This window comes from Nerophis lumbriciformis, linkage group LG06 (genome assembly GCF_033978685.3).
Source record: "Nerophis lumbriciformis linkage group LG06, RoL_Nlum_v2.1, whole genome shotgun sequence".
In the NCBI taxonomy this organism is placed as follows: domain Eukaryota; kingdom Metazoa; phylum Chordata; class Actinopteri; order Syngnathiformes; family Syngnathidae; genus Nerophis; species Nerophis lumbriciformis.
In genome coordinates, this window is record NC_084553.2 from 48574558 (window position 1) to 48594332 (window position 19775).

Sequence of the window (19775 nt, forward strand, 5' to 3'; positions counted from 1 at the left end):
TTAAATTAATTAAACAAATCCTGTATAATTAATACGAGGATGTATAATGGTGACAGTTTGACCCTGGAACAGACCAGTTTGATTTCCGTCATTTCCTTCAGGAAAAAATATGCTTAGTGGTTGAGTTGTATTAAAAGAGAACGGTGCATGCTGTGTATTCATACAACAGTTGTTGTATCCCGTCTCAGTACAGAAACATTCCAAGTAGCCAGATAACACTCATCACCGCACAAGCGCGTCCTTAACCTCGCTGGTATCGTACCTCTCGGGTGTCTCCAGTGTGTGTGTGTGTGTGTGTGTGTGTGTGTGTGTGTGTGTGTGTGTGTGTGTGTGTGTGTGTGTGTATGTGTGTGTGCGAATTCCTAAGAGCCCCGACATGACAAAGTGCTTCTAGAAGCAGCCTCCATGCATGCATTCTACCAGTCTGTCGGTCTCCATGTCCACTTTGTGCTGACACAACAGCCTGCAGTGTGGCGTTACAAAACATGGATGCAAGTGTTGTCCCACTAAAATACATGTGATAACATCTTAAGGCAAAGGTTGACTATTAAGTTGGCCAGAAGAAAATGTAAATTAACAAATGGTGAACTACAACTGCTGTCTTATGGGGTAAGACATGACAGCGTTATTATATCTCCCCATTACTGTAGCAACCCGAATATAATATAGTATTACTATTATTAATAATAATAATAATAATATTATTATTATTATGTTAAATCAGAAAAAGACAGGTTTCTGCTATTCCCAACCACTGTGCCATGAGAGTCTGTAACCCACTGCTCCTGCCACCTTTGTCCTACCAGAGGCTCAAAGCAAGGTGTGCTGCTTGAGAGGTGAACGCGTCAGGCAACGAGCTAAAAGCCCAAGTGGTCAGCTCATTGACCAGTGCAAACTCTTACCCCAGATGTCGTAATAAGTAACAGTTTATTCTGTTGCACAAACGCATGCACGCGAAAACCGACCACCCCCCCAACTCCCTTGCTTTCCGTATCAGCTTCTATTTGACACATACGTATACCGTATTTTTTGGACTATAAGTGGCAGTTTTTTTTCATAGTTTGGCCGGGGGTGCGACTTATACTCCGGCGCAACTTATGTGTGAAATTATTAACACATTACCGTAAAATATCAAATATTATTTAGCTCATTCACGTAAGAGACTAGACATATAAGATTTCATGGGATATAGCTATTAGGAGTGACAGATTGTTTGGTAAACGTATAGCATGTTCTATATGTTATAGTTATTTGAATGACTCTTACCATAATATGCTACGTTAACATACCAGGCACGTTTTCAGTTGGTTATTTATGCCTCATATAACGTACACTTATTCAGCCTGTTGTTCACTATTCTTTATTTATTTTAAATTGCCTTTCAAATGTCTATTCTTGGTGTTGGGTTTTATCAAATAAATTTCCCCAAAAAATGCGACTTATACTCCAGTGCGACTTATGTATGTTTTTTCCAAGTGTAAAATGTTAGGCACCGTCTGCTCGCACCCAGGACACGACTCAATTGGTGGAATAGAGGACCTCCCATTGACTCCTCTGTACGCATACTTTTATTTACATTTATTTGGACATTACAATGCATCAGAAACTATATATATCTGTTGTCATGTCTTTCATAATGTTTGTGAACAATAAGCAAAATTCCAAAAAAAGTGCAGTTCCCCTTTAATGTGTCAGGGAGTGAGGTTTACACACTTAAAACCGCACGGCCACACTTGGTGGTATTAGTTACAAGATCATCAAGTGGAAATTGTGTAATGTTACCTAATTGGTCTGTATTTTTTTTTTTTTCTTTTACTACAAATAATGTACATTTGTCCATTTATCTATGACAGTGATAGCCATTCATTTAACATGATTGGTTTGTGGTGCGCCATGAAATATGTCTAATAAAAATATGTACCTTGGCTGACTGAAGGTTGGGAAACATTCCAAAACTGACAGATGGCACCCAACAACTTCTTTACAATCCAGCTTTTCTTCTTGTCACTCACACAAACACACACCATGTTTGCTGTTCCTTCCTGAGAGGGAGTTTTCTATAGCACCTTGAGATAACTTCTGTTGTGAATGGAAGTAAATAGAAAAGACGTTATCCATAAAAACATGTCTTGAAAAAAAGACAGGTCGACTTATATTCAGAGACAACACAGTAGATATTTGCTGGTGAATGGACTTCCACAGAAACACTCCCTTTCACGCAGGTTAGTCATTAAGCGGGACGTAATGTCGCAAGCGGGCACACACTAGTAAGTAACCGTGTGTGTGTGTGTGTGTGTGTGTGTGTGTGTGTGTGTGTTCTTGTATTTCCACCCTTCTTGAGACAACAAGGAAAAGTACCTTCCATATGAGGACAGGTGAACAAGTAAGGACCGAAATCATGGTCCCAATACGGAAAACCCATTGCATCTAATAGAGAGCCAAATACTACAGTCCGTGAACATTGCTCCAAAGTCGGGATTTTTTTTGTTGATTTAATGTGCATACAAAAGTACACTTTGACAGGTGCAAAGGCAGCAATATATGATTAAACAAGACGGCAGCTAAAGAAGGACTTCCCTATTCATCCCCTAATAAACCCGCCAGCTGATTTTACGACTTCCGGTGCTGACGCAAGACAACTCGCGTCCCATATGTGACCATAGGATGAACAAATACACTACGGTACTAAGACTATATTGGCCAATTACAGTTAGCTTCTACAGCTGGGTTGCCCAAACTGCGGCACAGGGGCCATCTGTGGTCCATGACTCGTTTGTCATCAGCGTTAAACACATTACAAAAAATAAAAAATAGACATCTCATTTGCGGTGAAATCTTTCAAAATTAGGGTGGTCCCAAAAAGGAGGGATTTTTCGAATTGACGGTGTTTCGGTTTTAAAAGTGCTCCCCCTCTGGCCAACATATGTAATAAGTGTGTGTAAGAAATTGAAATGCACCGCCTTTGGCCAAAATTAATACAAATAAATAAATAAATATGTATATAGAGATATCCTATAACAACCTGATGTAAATAATGAAGATTAAAAACCAATTACTAAGAGGAAGAAGATGGATGGACGGATAAAACAATTACAAACAAAAATAAATAAAAATAACTAAAAGGCTTACCTTTTAATACTTGCATAGTTTGTAACTATTATTAATGTTGTAAATATACATATTGATGTATCTAGAAAGGGTGGTCCTAAAGAGAGGTATTTTTCGGAGGTCTCAAGAAGGTAACAAATACAAGAATGTGCGTGTGTGTGTGTGTGTGTGTGTGTGTGTGTGCGTGCGTGCGTGTGCGTGTGCGTGTGCGTGTGTCAAGTTCTGCCGGTTGGAAGCAGGCATTCCTGTCACAAGTGCGCGAAGTGCTGCTGTGACACAACCAGGAAAGTTTCGAAAATTCCGACAGAATCAAAGGCCCTCTAAACATAACACGCCTAAATCTTATGATAAAATATGTTTGTTTTATTTATTTAACTTTTATTTTATTAATAGACAAAGTTAGATTGAATGCGCGTACTAGTTGACGTTGTGTTTAAAAGGTGCTTTAAAACAAAGTTATATTAAATGTGTGTACTAGTTGACTTGAAAGTTTCCTCACCTTCTCCTTGCTGTCCTGCTCCGTAGGGGGCGAGGTGGGAGACTTCACGCTCCCCAAGGCGACAGCCTGAGTGACCGTGACACCTCCGCCGGAAGCCGGACTGTTCTTTTCCACCGTCTCCACCTTGATGAGTCGGTGCTTCGGCGACACGTACTTGATATCCTGCGCCCCCACGGCGTTCACGCTGCCGCAGCCAAACGCCACATTTCCGCCGGGAGTGTACGGGTCCTCGAAGTCCAGCTCCTTCTGCAGTTTGTAGGCGGCCAGAATGTCCGGCTGAGCTGGGAAAGTAGCTCCGGAGATGGCCGCTTGGAAGCCAGGCGCACCGGGCACACCGGTAAGGCAGTGTCGGTAGTCCGGCTTCGGAGGCGCCGGAGGGGGTGCTTTGGTAGTTTTGAATCCCAGGTGCTCCTTGAACCACTTGGCCATGCTGCCAGTGCATCGCTCACAACCCCAATGACGGGACTTTTGTTGCACTTCCAGGAGTCCGGACCTGGTGGTGGTGAAGTCCCCGGCTGGTCCTGGCGGGAGACGAAGAGCCCAAAGTGGGGTAAGCCGCGGGCACTTTCCCGCTGTGGAACTCACTGTCACACACACAACAAACACAACATGCACACATTCGCTCTCTCCGCGGCTCCCACACGTCACATTTCCACGCTCCGCAACGTGGGAGAGACTATTAAGTACACGCCCCCTACTTTCTTCATCCTCCTCCTCCTCCTTGTCTTCATCCATACCTGAGAATGTCCACTGCCACCTGCTGGACACGTGACACTCAAAGCAATTACCGCGCTTTTTTTTTTTTTTTTTTTTTTTTTGGTATGTTATAAACCTTTATTGATTACATGCAACATTTACATACAATCGAGAAATAATAATCAAAACAAGTACAGAAACAGTACAAAACAGCGCCAGGGGGTTGCAAACTAAATTAAAGCTGCAAGCAGCGTTGGACGGGCCCGCGTATTTGGCAGGTGCTAGTCCTAAGTGTCCCAATACTTTTGTCTACTTGTAGTCTGAAGTGTCCCAAGACTTTTGTCTAGTGTACCTACCTTGTCTGCATTGTGTGGGCATGTTGGTGCTTCCTGCTTTTGAGCAGCCATCTTAAAAAAACAGCACCGCAGGAGCATCAGTGCAGCGGGTCTTTGAAGGGTCATAAAATCAAAACCGGAGCAGGTATCACAACTCTTTCACCAACTTTTAATCTGAAGGGTTCAATCTCTCTCCTGTGTTAGTTTGAAGCCGAAACAACAAACGCGCTCAGAGGAGATAATGTTTGAAGAAAGGTGACGGGTTTTTACAAAAATGTTGTGTTGAAGGGGGAATAGCAAACTTCCTGAATATTTTTGCTGGGGGTTGTCAATTTATGAAATGTAGGTCTAAGTGAGACCTACTTAGAGGTTTTCGTTTCATGTCTCTCCGACCTTCCCAGTGGGAGTTACAGGCAGTTTTGTAGTTTTTGTCTTCCGAGGAGCAGTTTTTTATCAGTTTTATTCAAAAATTGCTGTAGAGGGCAATTTTTAGATTTGGGGTTAGGTTTTTGTATTAGATCACAGTTTTTGCCAGTCCTGATGTGTGTGTTCAGTTTGGTGAGTTTTGAAGCATGTTAATGGGGTCAAATTGCATCTCAAAGAGGCAAAAGTGACTGTTTTTAGTACTTTTTTGTCTTGAAGGGGGAATTGCCAACTTCCTGTAGATTTTTGCCCGAAGACATACAATTATGAGAACTAGGTCTAAGTCAGACCTACATAGAGGTTTTTGTTTCATGTCTCTCCGACCTTCCTAGTGGGAGTTACAGGCAGTCTGTTTTGTTTTTTTTCTAGGGGGCGCTAGAGCGCAATTTTGATTTTTGGGGTTCGGTTTTTTGATCAAAAGACAATTTTCGCAGGTCCTGATGAGTGTGTCAAATATGGTGAGTTTTGAAGCATGTTGAGTGGGTCAAATTAGTGTTCAAAGAGGCGGCGGAAGAATAATAATAATAATAATAATAAAGAATAATAAAACCTTAGAATAACAATAGGTCCTTATGTCCCATTGCATAAGGACTCCCTGTGGGAGTCCTTTTGCAATGGGCCATGGCGGGCCCTAATAATAATAAAGAATAATAAAACCTTAGAATAACAATAGGTCCTTATGTCCCATTGCATAAGGACTCCCTGTGGGAGTCCTTTTGCAATGGGCCATGGCGGGCCCTAATAAAGTAACTAAAATAGAAAGCAAAATATACATATGTAACAAAATGTAAAGCCATGGGATCACACTAGTTCCGTAAATAATCCAAAATTGGAACACAGCATCATAGTTTTCACAGCTTAGCAATTACCGCGCTAAATCACCTGGTCGACTCTTGAGTGACGTCATTAACAACGCTTGGGCGCAGTAGGAAATATAGATAAATAGGAGAGGTTGGCGATAATGAAAACATTGGTATCGATCCGATACCAAGTAAATACAGGGCCAGTATTGCTGATATTAATTATTTTTGCTTGAAAAATTCCATGATATTTGCCTTAAATTTCTTCAATTTTCTTAAACGACGGCGTGGCGAAGTTGGTAGAGTTGCCGTGCCAGCAATCGGAGGGTTGCTGGTTACTGGGGTTCAATCCCCACCTTCTACCATCCTAGTCATGTCCGTTGTGTCCTTGGGCAAGACACTTCACCCCTTGCTCCTGATGGCTGCTGGTTAGCGCCTTGCATGGCAGCTCCCGCCATCAGTGTGGGAATGTGTGTGTGAATGGGTGAATGTGGTAATACTGTCAAAGCCCTTTGAGTACCTTGAAGGTAGAAAAGCGCTATACAATATATACACCCATTTATTTATTTATAAACAGAGTGAACAGTGACTGTGGTAGAGAATGAATCAACAGCGCCTCTGCTGGTTGCAGCCAAGTAGTGCACTTTGGCATTTGACATTTCTTTGACCCTCTGTGACGTCATGTTTTTCTCCTTAGACCTCCAAAAATATATAATCATTTAATTAAATGTAAAAAATTAAGGGATGATTGTGTATTTATTTTGTTTGGACACTTCTGTTGACCGTGTTTGTGTTAGAAAATGGAAGGGCCTTAATTATAGCTATGCTCTTTATTGTCTTTGTATTGAACAAAAGAGAGCACAGCCTAGCAATTCCTACTGACTCTGATATTAAAGTTAAAGTACCACACACATACACTAGGTGTGGTGAAATTACCCTCTGCATTTCCCTTGTTCCACCCCCTGGGAGGTAAAGGGAGCAGTGAGCAGCAGCGGTGGCCGCGCTCGGGGATCATTTTGGTGATATAACCCCCAATTCCAAGTGCCAAGCAGGGAGGTAATGGGACCCATTTGTATAGTCTTTGGTATGACTCGGCCGGGGTTTGAACTCATGACCTACCGATCTCAGGGCGGACACTCTAACCACAAGGCCACTGAGCAGAAGATAAAAGAAGATAACAATTGTGAACTATTTCCATTTTTTATTATATGAACAACTTGTCGGTCACAAAAATGTATGTTTTCCATTTTTTGGCCTTAAAAATGTCATATCGTAACCAATATAAGACTATGACCATGTAATAAGTGACTGTGGTAGAGACTCGACTAAACCACAGGTGTCTAAAGTGCTGTCCGGGGTCCATTTTTGGCCTATAGATAATTTTTCATCATCCCTTAGTATATTCTCAAACTGTAGTATATTCATTATCAATAATAAATGTTATTAGATATGACACCAATTTGCTTTGTCAGCTACAGTATAACAACAAAACTAAGAACTCAATGTTTTGTGGGGATAGCTTAGCATATATTGACCTACATTGGACTGGTTTTTAGCATATTTCATGAAGTAAATGTGGCCCCTTGCATCTTTGAGTGGCCCTCAAGGGAAAATGTTTGGATACCCCTGCTCTAAACAATTAACCAAAGTATACCTCAAGGGTGTGGTAACCTTGTTTATTGGTAGTTCTTATAGGTCCAGATGGTCAAAGCAGACTGCCTGTTGCATTGTAAATGAAGGGAAGGCGGAGAGGCAAGGACCAGTTTATAGCTAATATCATTAAATAAACCAATAAGAGTGAGATGACCATAAAGCCTGTACATATTGCCGCAGCATCAACTAAACAAACATGCCTCTTACTGTGTTGCTTTTCAGGCCTGAGGCCAAATATTAATTGCTTTCTCAATCAACAAGCCGGATGACAAAAGAACAAGCAGGGTCTGCAATATTAACAGGAGTCGCGGTTGCAGAACAGTCAGCTTTGATAAAGCAATACTTCTTTTTTAATAAAGCGTCATCCCGTGTGTGTAGATTTGAGCCAGACTCACAGTAAACATGGCAGTTTAACCCTGGCACCGGAACAAAGAAGTGCTATTGTGCACTTTATCCACTCTTCACACATACAGTGTAACTCTCCACTTGTCCAACCTACTAGACGACATTACAGTCATCTTTCAACAGCAACATCATGCTCGGTTAGTCGACAGCAAGGAAATTCAACTAAATCGTTTTGGGGGCCACATTTCCACAAAGCTAAGGACCGAGGGTCTGGACTTCTCTCTTTACTATCAGTCTTATGTTGTATCCATACTTGCCAACCCTCCCGAATTTTCCTGTAGACTCCCGAAAATCTCCCGGGACAACCATTCTCCCGAAAAACTCCCGATTTCCAGCCGGACAACTATATTGGGGGCGTGCCTTAAAGGCACTGCCTTTAGTGTCCTCTCACCTGAAAAGGAGACTATTATATATGTCTCCGTTATCCATAGGTTTATCCATAACCCATAAAGTAGGCAGGCACGGAGCTATTTCTCAGCGTGTGTTTATTCCAGCCGGCACGTTAATACACTGACACACAACATCCGGATTCCCATCATGCATTGCTTCAAAACTACGGCAAGTTGTAATATCCAAAATTTCCAGCCGGACAAACAATATTGGGGGCGTGCCTTAAAGGCACTGCCTTTAGCGTCCTCTCACCTGAAAAGGAGACTATTATATATGTCTCGTTATCCATAGGTTTATCTATAACCCATAACACGGTGGCCGAATGGATATAGTCACTCATGAACGGTCAGAGAAGCACAAGGCGGCGGCAACACAGTATTATGGGCCACCTTGCAAGCAAAATTCCGTTCTCATTTGCGGATGTTTTCAACAAATCCGTGAAGGATATGTTCCCGGATTCAGAGATCGCTCTCCAGTACCCAAATGGCAGAACAAAAGCTACTTAAATAGTGAAAGGTAAGTGTTTTTTTTTTTTTTAAGTAAGCAGCAAGTACTGTACAGTTAGTAGAACAACTGTGTTTTCATTACTGTTTACTGTACTATATATATATATATATATATATATATATATATATATATATATATATATATATATATATATATATATATATATATATATATACCGTATTTTCCGCACCATTAGCCGCACCTAAAAACCACAAATTTACTCAAAAGCTGACAGTGCGGCTTTTAACCCGGTGCGCTTTATATATGGATAAATATTAAGATTCATTTTCATAAAGTTTCGATCTCGCAACTTCGGTAAACAGCCGCCATCTTTTTTCCCGGTAGAACAGGAAGCGCTTCTTCTTCTACGCAAGCAACCGCCAAGGTAAGCACCCGCCCCCATAGAACAGGAAGCGCTTCTTCTTCTACTGTAAGCAACCACCCGCCCCCGGAAGAAGAAGAAAAAACGCGCGGATATCACCGTACGTTTCATTTCCTGTTTACATCTGTAAAGACCACAAAATGGCTCCTACTAAGCGACAAGGATCCGGTTCATGAAAAGACGCAATCTCTCCATCCGCACACGGATTACTACCGTATTTCACAGCAACTGATATTCCTGTGAACCGCACTGTGGAACGGGAGCACGTACGGTGAATATTCGCACCACAGGGAATGAGAAGTCATCCTTCACTGTGGTTCTAGCTTGCCATGCTAACTTCCACCCGTGGTGATATTCAAAAGGAAGACCTTGCCAAAAGAGACCTTTCCAGCCGGCGTCATCATAAAAGCTAACTCGAAGGGATGGATGAAGAAAAGATGAGCGAGTGGTTAAGGTAAGTTTAAGTTTACGCGAAGAGGCCGGGTGGCTTTTTTCACGCAGCTCTGTCCATGTTGATATACGTATGTTTGTGATTGCACATTTGCGTACATTTTGGGAGTGAACAGAGTTGTTAGAACGCTGGTTTTTAATATATTATTAAAGTTTGACTGACCTATCTGACTGTTTTTTTGACATTCCTTTAGCGCAGTTAGATGCGGCTTACAACACGGGGCGGCTTATTGGTGGACAAAGTTTTGAAATATGCCGTTCATTGAAGGCGCGGCTTTTAACCCAGGGCGCCTTATGGTGCGGAAAATACGGTATATATATGTCTTAATAAGGTTATCCAAAAAATAGTGTTCGATACCGTAGTAGAGCGCAATATATGTATGTGTGGGGAAAAAAAATCACAAGACTATTTCATCTCTACAGGCCTGTTTCATGAGGGGGGTACCCTCAATCTCCTGACGATTGAGGGTACCCCCCTCATGAAACAGGCCTGTAGAGATGAAATAGTCTTGTGATTTTTTTTCCCCACACATACATATATATATATATATATATATATATATATATATATATATATATATATATATATATAAAAGAAATACTTTAATTTCAGTGAATTCTAGCAAGAAATATACTCCTCCCCCTTAACCCCACCCCCCGACCCCGCCCACCCCGCCCACACCCCGAATTGTAAATAATGTAAATAATTCAATGTATACACCCTGATGATTATTTTGTGTGATGACTGTATTATGATGATAGTATACAGGTAAAAGCCAGTAAATTAGAATATTTTGAAAAACTTGATTTATTTCAGTAATTGCATTCAAAACGTGTAACTTGTACATTATATTTATTCATTGCACAAAGACTGATGCATTCAAATGTTTATTTCATTTAATTTTGATGATTTGAAGTGGCAACAAATGAAAATCCAAAATTCCGTGTGTCACAAAATTAGAATATTGTGTAAGGGTTACATTTTGAAGACACCTGGTGCCACACACTAATCAGCTGATTAACTCAAAACACCTGCAAAGGGCTTTAAATGGTCTCTCAGTCCAGTTCTGAAGCCTACACAAACATGGGGAAGACTTCAGATTTGACAGCTGTCCAAAAGGCAACCATCGACACATTGCACAAGGAGGGAAAGACACAAAAGGTTATTGCTGAAGAGGCTGGCTGTTCTCAGAGCTCTGTGTCCAAACACATTAATGGAGAGGCAAAGGGAAGGATAAACTGTGGTCAGAAAAAGTGTACAAGCGATAGGGATCACCGCGCCCTGGTCAAGATTGTGAAAAAAAGACCATTCAAAAATGTGGGGGAGATTCAGAAGGAGTGGACAGCTGCTGGAGTCAGTGCTTCAAGATCCACCACCAAGAGACGCTTGAAAGACATGGGTTTCAACTCCCGCATACCTCGTGTCATGCCACTGTTGACCAAGAAACAGCGCGAAAAGCGTCTCACCTGGGCTAAGGAAAAAAAGAGCTGGACTGCTGCTGAGTGGTCCAAAGTCATGTTTTCTGACGAAAGCAAATTTTGCATTTCCTTTGGAAATCGAGGTCCCAGAGTCTGGAGGAAGACAGGAGAGGCACAGGATCCACGTTGCCTGAAGTCTAGTGTAAAGTTTCCACCATCAGTGATGGTTTGGGGTGCCATGTCATCTGCTGGTGTCGGTCCACTCTGTTTCCTGAGATCCAGGGTCAACGCAGCCGTCTACCAGCAAGTTTTAGAGCACTTCATGCTTCCTGCTGCTGACCTGCTCTATGGAGATGGAGATTTCAAGTTCCAACAGGACTTGGCGCCTGCACACAGCGCAAAATCTACCCGTGCCTGGTTTACGGACCATGGTTTTTCTGTTCTAAATTGGCCCGCCAACTCCCCTGACCTTAGCCCCATAGAAAATCTGTGGGGTATTGTGAAAAGGAAGATGCAGAATGCCAGACCCAAAAACGCAGAAGAGTTGAAGGCCACTATCAGAGCAACCTGGGCTCTCATAACACCTGAGCAGTGCCAGAAACTCATCGACTCCATGCAACGCCGCATTAACGCAGTAATTGAGGCAAAAGGAGCTCCAACCAAGTATTGAGTATTGTACATGCTCATATTTTTCATTTTCATACTTTTCAGTTGGCCAACATTTCTAAAAATCCCTTTTTTGTATTAGCCTTAAGTAATATTCTAATTTTGTGACACACGGAATTTTGGATTTTCATTTGTTGCCACTTCAAATCATCAAAATTAAATGAAATAAACATTTGAATGCATCAGTCTGTGTGCAATGAATAAATATAATGTACAAGTTACACCTTTTGAATGCAATTACTGAAATAAATCAAGTTTTTCAAAATATTCTAATTTACTGGCTTTTACCTGTATATGATAGTATATATCTGTATCATGAATCAAGTGAACCCCGACTTACACAAGTTGAAAAACTTATTCGGGTGTTACCATTTAGTGGTCAATTGTATGGAATATGTACTTCACTGTGCAACCTACTAATACAAGTCTCAATCAATCAATCAATCAATCAAAACCCCCCACACCCCCAATCTCCCGAATTCAGAGGTCTCAAGGTTGGCAAGTATGGTTGTATCAGTCTTATGTTGTATATATTCTTGCTGATTATATTGTACCATATGTCCCGCCCAAAAAAGTCTGTGGGCGATAGAGCGTTTTCTATTCGGGCTCCAGTACTCTGGAATGCCCTACCGGTAACAGTTAGAGATGCTACCTCAGTAGAAGCATTTAAGTCCCATTTTAAAACTCAGTTGTTCTGCTGTCTCTTTTCTGCTCTGGAGAAAAGATAGCCTCTCCTCCGTGGAGAGGTTATCAGGTGACCACAGATGAGGCCGCTAGCTGTTCAAAGTCGAGACCCTGGGTGGACCACTCATACAACTCTCTCACAATTTGTTTTAGAACTGAACCCACATGCCGCTAGTTGAATAGCCCAAATGAGAGAGGACCTAAAACGGAACATTGAGGAACACTCCGAGTATAACTAAACAGATTGAACAAATGACTACTGACTGCATTTGATGTAAACAAGCTTAATTACATAAATCACATTGCAAAAAAAAAGTGTAACTGCCAAAAAAGAGAGGACTTAAACGGATGCCTTGCGGGACGCCTCAGTCATGTACATCACAAGTTTGTACCCCAGTGTTGTATGTTTGCTAGCAAGGTTAAAATGTCAATGCAAGGATCTGCCGATGTGTTTACAGTGGTCCCAGTTCCTCTATAGAACAGGAGCACTCTTGTGTTTTTAGGAATTTGCTGCAAAAATGTTTGTCTCCCAAGATTTGAACTGACCTTGGGGGGCCGGAATAGTTTCATTTTTGAGTCGGATTTGGCCCTGGGGCCGCCAGTTGACAAGCCCTGGAAAAAAACAAAATGATCAAATTCAAAACTCCTATGTTTGTTTCCTACGTTAACTGACAGATAGACTTTATTTCAAGATGTGTAGCGAAGCCTGTTTTTTGTCGTGTTTCTTCTTCAAAACTGTCATCCATGAAGTGTTGGGTGTACATGTTTGTATCTAACACAACGCTTCTCAGTTAAGGGGAAGAAGAAAACATTTTTCACCCTCCTACGCTCTGTCTATATTTGTCTATAAAATTGTTATAAGTACACCTCTGCATAACATTGTATACTTATTACCATTAACAGACAAAAAATAAAGAAATATAGATCAACTTACAAAAAAGAAGGATTTTATTAACATTGTTTTTAGTCCGTAAGGGAAAAGATTTAGAGTTAATAAATTAGCTTTTACATTTTTTAAATCATTATTTCAACTATAGAAACCTTTTTTTCCAACTTGAACCATTTAATACTGAAAAATAAAATACAATAAACTCAAATAATAAATTCAAATTGATCAGCAACATTAAGTCAGGAGCACAATATACATACAAAAATTCAACCTAAAAAACAAACAAAAAAAATGAAACAATTTGTGCTGATTTTATTTTTAAATCAAAATAAGTGCATTGGTAGTGCACAGCTTTTCGAAGCTTTTCAAAGCGGGGTACATGATACTGATAAAACATGTTTCCTGGGGTGACACGTGCACCCCCAGAGTGGCCCCCACCACTATTTTAGAGGAATTGATCTAACATAACATCATCATTAAAAACTAGTTTCTACAAATGAGGGGACCTTCTGATGTGTGACATAAGGACCAGTAAGAAAAATCCTGGTCCTGCATAATGTTTGCATCTCTCGCTGTAAGCATTTAGAGAGGATCTGTTTGGGGGGCGGTCCAATCACAGATCTTTTATTGCCTTCCCCACTACTCTCATGGCTGCCTGAGCTGTCACCCATCAAAATGCAAATCCTGTACCGTAATCCCGCGTTTGCTAGGATACGAATACTGTAGTGCTCTTTGCAAAGCCTACAAAAAGACTATCGTATCTGTGCGTACTGTATATGACAAACTATCTATCTACCATATTGAGCCCTATAAACTCTGCCCTAGCAACAAATGTCTGTCGAAACATGACAAGGAACAAGAATCCAAGCAATTCTCAATATTTTAGTTTTACATGACAAAATGCCACTTAAAAAAAAACACATGTCATTTTTGAAGCAACTTTCATCAATGTATTGTGTGTGTATATTTTGCAGTTTGATACATCCAGTCACTAAGCCTACACCTTTTTATGCCGCGAGGTGCGAAAAATAACCCATTACAAAACATGTAGGCTCCTATGGTGTGTGTGTGTGTGTGTGTGTGTGTGTGTGTGTGTGTGTGTGTGTGTGTGTGTGTGTGTGTGTGTGTGTGTGTGTGTGTGTGTGTGTGTGTGTGTGTATAGAAGACAGCCGGAAATCCACAGACAGCCTGTCAGCTTAGGTTTATTATATAGGGGACATTTTAATGTCTTCATCAGTGGCTGCACAGCTCCAAATATATATATAAATAAAATAAAATAGACTTGCTGTCTGCGAGACATGTGACAACTTTATTTCCTTTCCCAAAGTCGTCTTCCTGGGGGCTTTTTGTCAGACTGTGCTGGAAATGATTCGATAGCAGGACGAGGCTTAGTCAGTGAGCGTTGGATAAGCAAATAAATTATTTATGAGGAAATATTTTCCTTTTTTTGGATTCTGAATTCACATATGAGAATTGATAGTAAGAAAATATAATAAAATGTCAATTAGTTCAAGAGGCAATTGCAAGGTCAAACGTTAACACTCCTACTTGTCATGTGAGTGTAGAATGTTCACCGCTGTTAATATTTAATCAGTTCATAAGGATTTTGCAGGCCTTGTTTGTGATTGTTGCGGCCTAAAATGCTAGATTTTTCAGGAATTTGAGGCAAAAGTTTTTCATTGAATCAACGTGCAATTTTATGAAATTTTTTTAAACCTATGTTTTATCATTGCGTAACATTAACCTAAAAAGCACAGGGTTGCAACAAATATTTGAAAACAAATACAGTATTGATGTTTAACTTGTTTTATACCAGACAGACTTAAAAGTAGTCATTAGGACTGTGAATTTTTGCGCATCACACAATTCGATGGGGGTTACGATTCGATTCGATTCAGAATCAGTATTTTTTAAATAACATTGGGTACCAGTTCTATGATTAACTACATTCCTCCATAATATAGACACATTCAAAAGATCCATTTCTATATTACTCAAAAGAAAACTGGTTTTGTTTAATAAAATGTTTCCCAAACATTTAATAAAGTCAAATACAAATAAGGCAACAAGAGAAGTATCCCACACTTTTATTTTATAAAGTAAAACTATACAGCACATATGGGCATCCATATCAACAATAGGATTTGCCTGGGAGACATATTGAAAAAAAAAAGAAAAAAAAACATAAAAAATAAATACAATTTTTTTTAATTATTTTGAATCGATTAAGAATTGTTATAAATAAGAATCATGATTAATCTGAACTTTTTTATTTTTTTTTGAAACCCTAGTAACAGTACATACTCAGAGCTCATTGTTAAATTACTGCACTGTTTTAATGAATTATAACTGATAAGGGTAACGGTTAATCAATAATTACAGAAAAAACACAACTACAACTTTCCTTATTCTCCACATATTGCAGACATTCTCCATGTATGTTTTATGCCTAAAAAGTGTTTGTTCATCTTAAACTTTCATTTATTTTCCAACACATTTACCCACACACGTTAAAAGCATTTGTGAAGTGTAGAGAGGAATCGATTGCAGTAATTTTTGTTAGTAATTGAGAGATTGTGAGGGAATACATCTAACATGTAAATGCTTTGTCTTTGCCAGGTCAGCATTGCAAATAAAAATCTGTTTTTCATGGTCTTACCCTGAAAAAAGAAAGGTGAAATAAATATGCAATTACACGTTAGCTAGGAAGTACATGTATATATATACTACAAAACACAAAACCAGGGAAGTTGGCACGTTGTGTAATTTGTAAATAAAAACAGAATACAATGATTTGCAAATCCCTTTCAACTTATATTCAATAGAATACACTGCAAGACAATATATTTATTGTTTGAACTGAGAAACTTTTTATTTTTTTTCGCAAATAATCATTCACTTAGAATTTAATGGCAGCAACACATTGCAAAAAAAGTTGGCACAGGGGCATTTTTACCACTGTGTTACATGGCCTTTCCTTTTAACAACACTCAGTAAACGTTTGGGAACGTTTGGCAACTTCACTCGTTTTAGGTTTTGTACATTACCCAGAAGGCTTAGTAGATCTGAGTTACGTGGGAGGATGCCAATTAAGCCATTTGAGCAATAAAGAGATGATATATTGTTAAATCTTCGACACAAGAAACAAACATTAGTTTTGATTACAATTGACGTGTGTTATTGTGAGTCGCTCGGAGCGCTAATTGGCAGAAATTATGCTGATTGGCTAAAATGTGCGGAAAGTTGCGAGGTCGAGTATAATTTCCGAGCTTTGGCTTGATTTGCGTGAATTGGTGTGATTTCCTGGAGGGACCGATTAATGTAAAAAAAAATAAAAAAAACACAGTCATAATTTTTTACCGAATAACGAAGTCTAATATAAAGACATTGCGCATTGCAGACTTATTCAAGTGTAAAAAGAAGTTGACCACTGCAATACATAAAACAATGAAACACTTTGTCTTCCATAGTTGAGGCTGACCTTTTGTTTAGAAATATGTGTTACAAAAATTTCAAAGAAAAATAAAATAAACACAGAACTGAGGTCATGGTGACACAATGAAGTTCTATGCCAGTGGTTCTTAACCTTGTTGGAGGTACCGAACCCCACCAGTTTCATATGCGCATTCACCGAACCCTTCTTTAGTGAAAAATAAAATGTTGGTTTTTTTCAAGTTCAAGACAAAGTTAAAGGTTTTTGGTAACACTTTAGTATGGGGAACATATTCTAAGTAACAAAGACTTAATTTAGAGTTTTTTAGTTAGGGTTTGGGTTAGAGGCTTAGGGCCAGGGTTAGAGGGTTAGGGTTATAATAAAGCCATGCCGAATAAGGCATTAATAAGTACTTAATAATGACTAGTTAAGAGCCAATAGGTTACTTATTTGCATGTTAATAAGCAACTAATTAATGGTGAATATGTTCCCCATACTAAAGTGTTACCAGTATTTTTACTGGTGCACAAAATGAACCGTGCATGAACATCACCTTGTTCAAAGAACAAAACCAACACAGTGCATAAACTCACAACAAATTACACACCTGCAAATCAGTCTGACTTTTGCTGTTGCCGTATCCGTAATATGCCGATAGGGAGAAGTTTTTATTTACACGATGAGTCGGGTGAGTCTTGACCTCCGCCGAACCCCTGAGCCCGACTCGCCGAACCCCTAGGGTTCGATCGAACCCAGGTTAAGAACCACTGTTCTATGCAATACACGTTTTGCATCGTGTCATGGTTTACCGTAGTTTTGTGAAAAAGCCACAAAACGTCAAAGAAAAAGCATGAGCTAAGCCATTAACTTTATTTAACAATATGCTAATATATCGAGGCATGTTATACATTTGTAATTTGTGATTATGCAACGTTGAGAGGCATATTTTTCTCAAAATGTGTGTCAGACTATTGATCTTTGAGGGTCCACGATATTACAACGGTTACTGTGGGTCTCAATTCAACTTTAAATTATCAGTGTCAATGCGAAAAGAGATCCATCATTGCAAATGCAACACAAAACTCGCTGCTTTGTGTGCTTAAGCTCAATTTCTCAGGTACAATTCCCTGAGGTAAGCCAAAGCACTCAGTCATTTTACAGAACTCTCACATCAAATCAACCACAGCTAGCAAAATATCCCAAGTAACAGCACTCGTTTCTCAGTTTTATGACCCAGAAACAAAACAAAGTGCAAAATAAAGCTCCCAGACTAAATTTAGAAGTCATTAGGAAAATGAAGAATGGCTGTCGTTTGCCAACAGTAGAAAATACAATAAAAATTGCTCTGAGAAAAGTGACAAAAAAATCGTAGCGACCTATGTCCGTTTGGTAGTCGGCTACTTTCAATCCAACTGGTATCACGGCCTGATTGGTCCACACATTCGCAAAGAATACTGTATGTCACTTCCTGTCAACGTTTTTTGTTTTACAGTATGTTACAATGGCTTTGTTTTTTGTAATCTTTATTTCAATAACAATGTCATATAAAGGATTACATACAAAACAACAAAAACAAACGTTATTTGAGAATACAATATTTATTTTGAAACTGTACGTATTCAATAGAGAAACCCAAACGATGCCTTAAAGCAATCCATCCATCCATCTTTTGTATTATTGTATTTACATCCATCCATCCATCTTTTCCGCTTATGCGAGGTCGAGTCGCGGGGGCAGCAGCCTAAGCAGAGAAGCCCAGACTTCCCTCTCCCCAGCCACTTCGTCCAGCTCCTCCAGGAGGATCCCAAGGTGTTCCCAGGCCAGCCGGGAGACATAGTCTTCCCAACGTGTCCTGGGTCTTCCCTGTGGGCCCCTACGGGTCGGACGTGCCCTAAACACCTCCCTAGGGAGGCATCCTGACCAGATGCCTGAACCAACTCATCTGGCTCCTCTCAATGTGGAGGAGCAGCGGCTTTATTTTGAGCTCCTCCCGGATGACAGAGCTTCTCACCCTATCACTAAGGGAGAGCCCCGCCACCCAACGTAGGAAATTCATTTCGGCCGCTTGTACCCGTGATCTTGTCCTTTCGGTCATAACCCAAAGCTCATGACCATAGGTGAGGATGGGAACGTAGATTGACTGGAAAATTGAGAGCTTTGCCTTCCGGCTCAGCTCCTTCTTCACCACAACGGATTGATACAGCGTCCGCATTACTGAAGACGTCGCACCGATCCGCCTGTCTATCTCACGTTTACTTACATCAAACACATCAATTCACAATACTGACAATTTAAAAGTCAACTTGTTGTCGGGCTGTAAGATTTAAGATTTAAGTTAATTGCCTTGTTTAAAAAAGCAACATGTAAAAAAGTAATGAGTCAGTGCTGCCCCCTCTGTGATTCATTGCAATGACATGCATAAAAATGGTTAAAATTGTGGCGATAACACTCCCTGATTTTTTTTTTTAAACTACCCCTTGTTTATTTTTAGATTCCTGTATTGTTTGACTACTATCTAAGCTATTCATTTTATACAAAACATTAATAAAACATCACGTCATGTCGCTGAAGCTCTGAAGCAAACTATTGCGAATCCAGGAAGTGACGTATTCCTTTGCGCATGCAATATATATATATATATATATATATATATATATATATATATATATATATATATATATATATATATATATATGTATATATATATATATATATATATATATATATATATATATATATATATATCTATATCTATATCAGTGACGTGCGGTGAGGTTCATGGCTGGTGAGGCACTGACTTCATCACAGTCAGATTTACAAACATATGAACCCTAAAGAGTATCTTATTCACCATTTGATTGGCAGCAGTTAACGGGTTATGTTTAAAAGCTCATACCAGCATTCTTCCCTGCTTGGCACTCAGCATCAAGGCTTGGAATTGGGGGTTAAATCACCAAAAATTATTCCCGGGTGCGGCGTCGCTGCTGCCCACTGCTCCCCTCACCTCCCAGGGGGTGAGCAAGGGGATGGGTCAAA

At 39.9% G+C, this 19775-nt stretch overlaps 1 protein-coding gene across 3 annotated transcripts in view; it reads right to left on the bottom strand.

The window, feature by feature from the left end:
• Positions 1-4306, bottom strand: part of LOC133608874 (SH2 domain-containing adapter protein F-like) — a 235902-nt gene extending 231596 nt beyond the window's left edge. For all 3 annotated transcript variants that reach the window (XM_061964481.2, XM_061964478.2, XM_061964479.2), the window contains exon 1: positions 3608-4306. In XM_061964481.2, the coding sequence (XP_061820465.2) occupies positions 3608-4036 (429 nt within the window). In that variant the 5' untranslated portion in view covers positions 4037-4306. The remainder of the gene's footprint in view (positions 1-3607) is intronic.
• Between the last annotated feature and the right edge of the window lie 15469 nt (positions 4307-19775).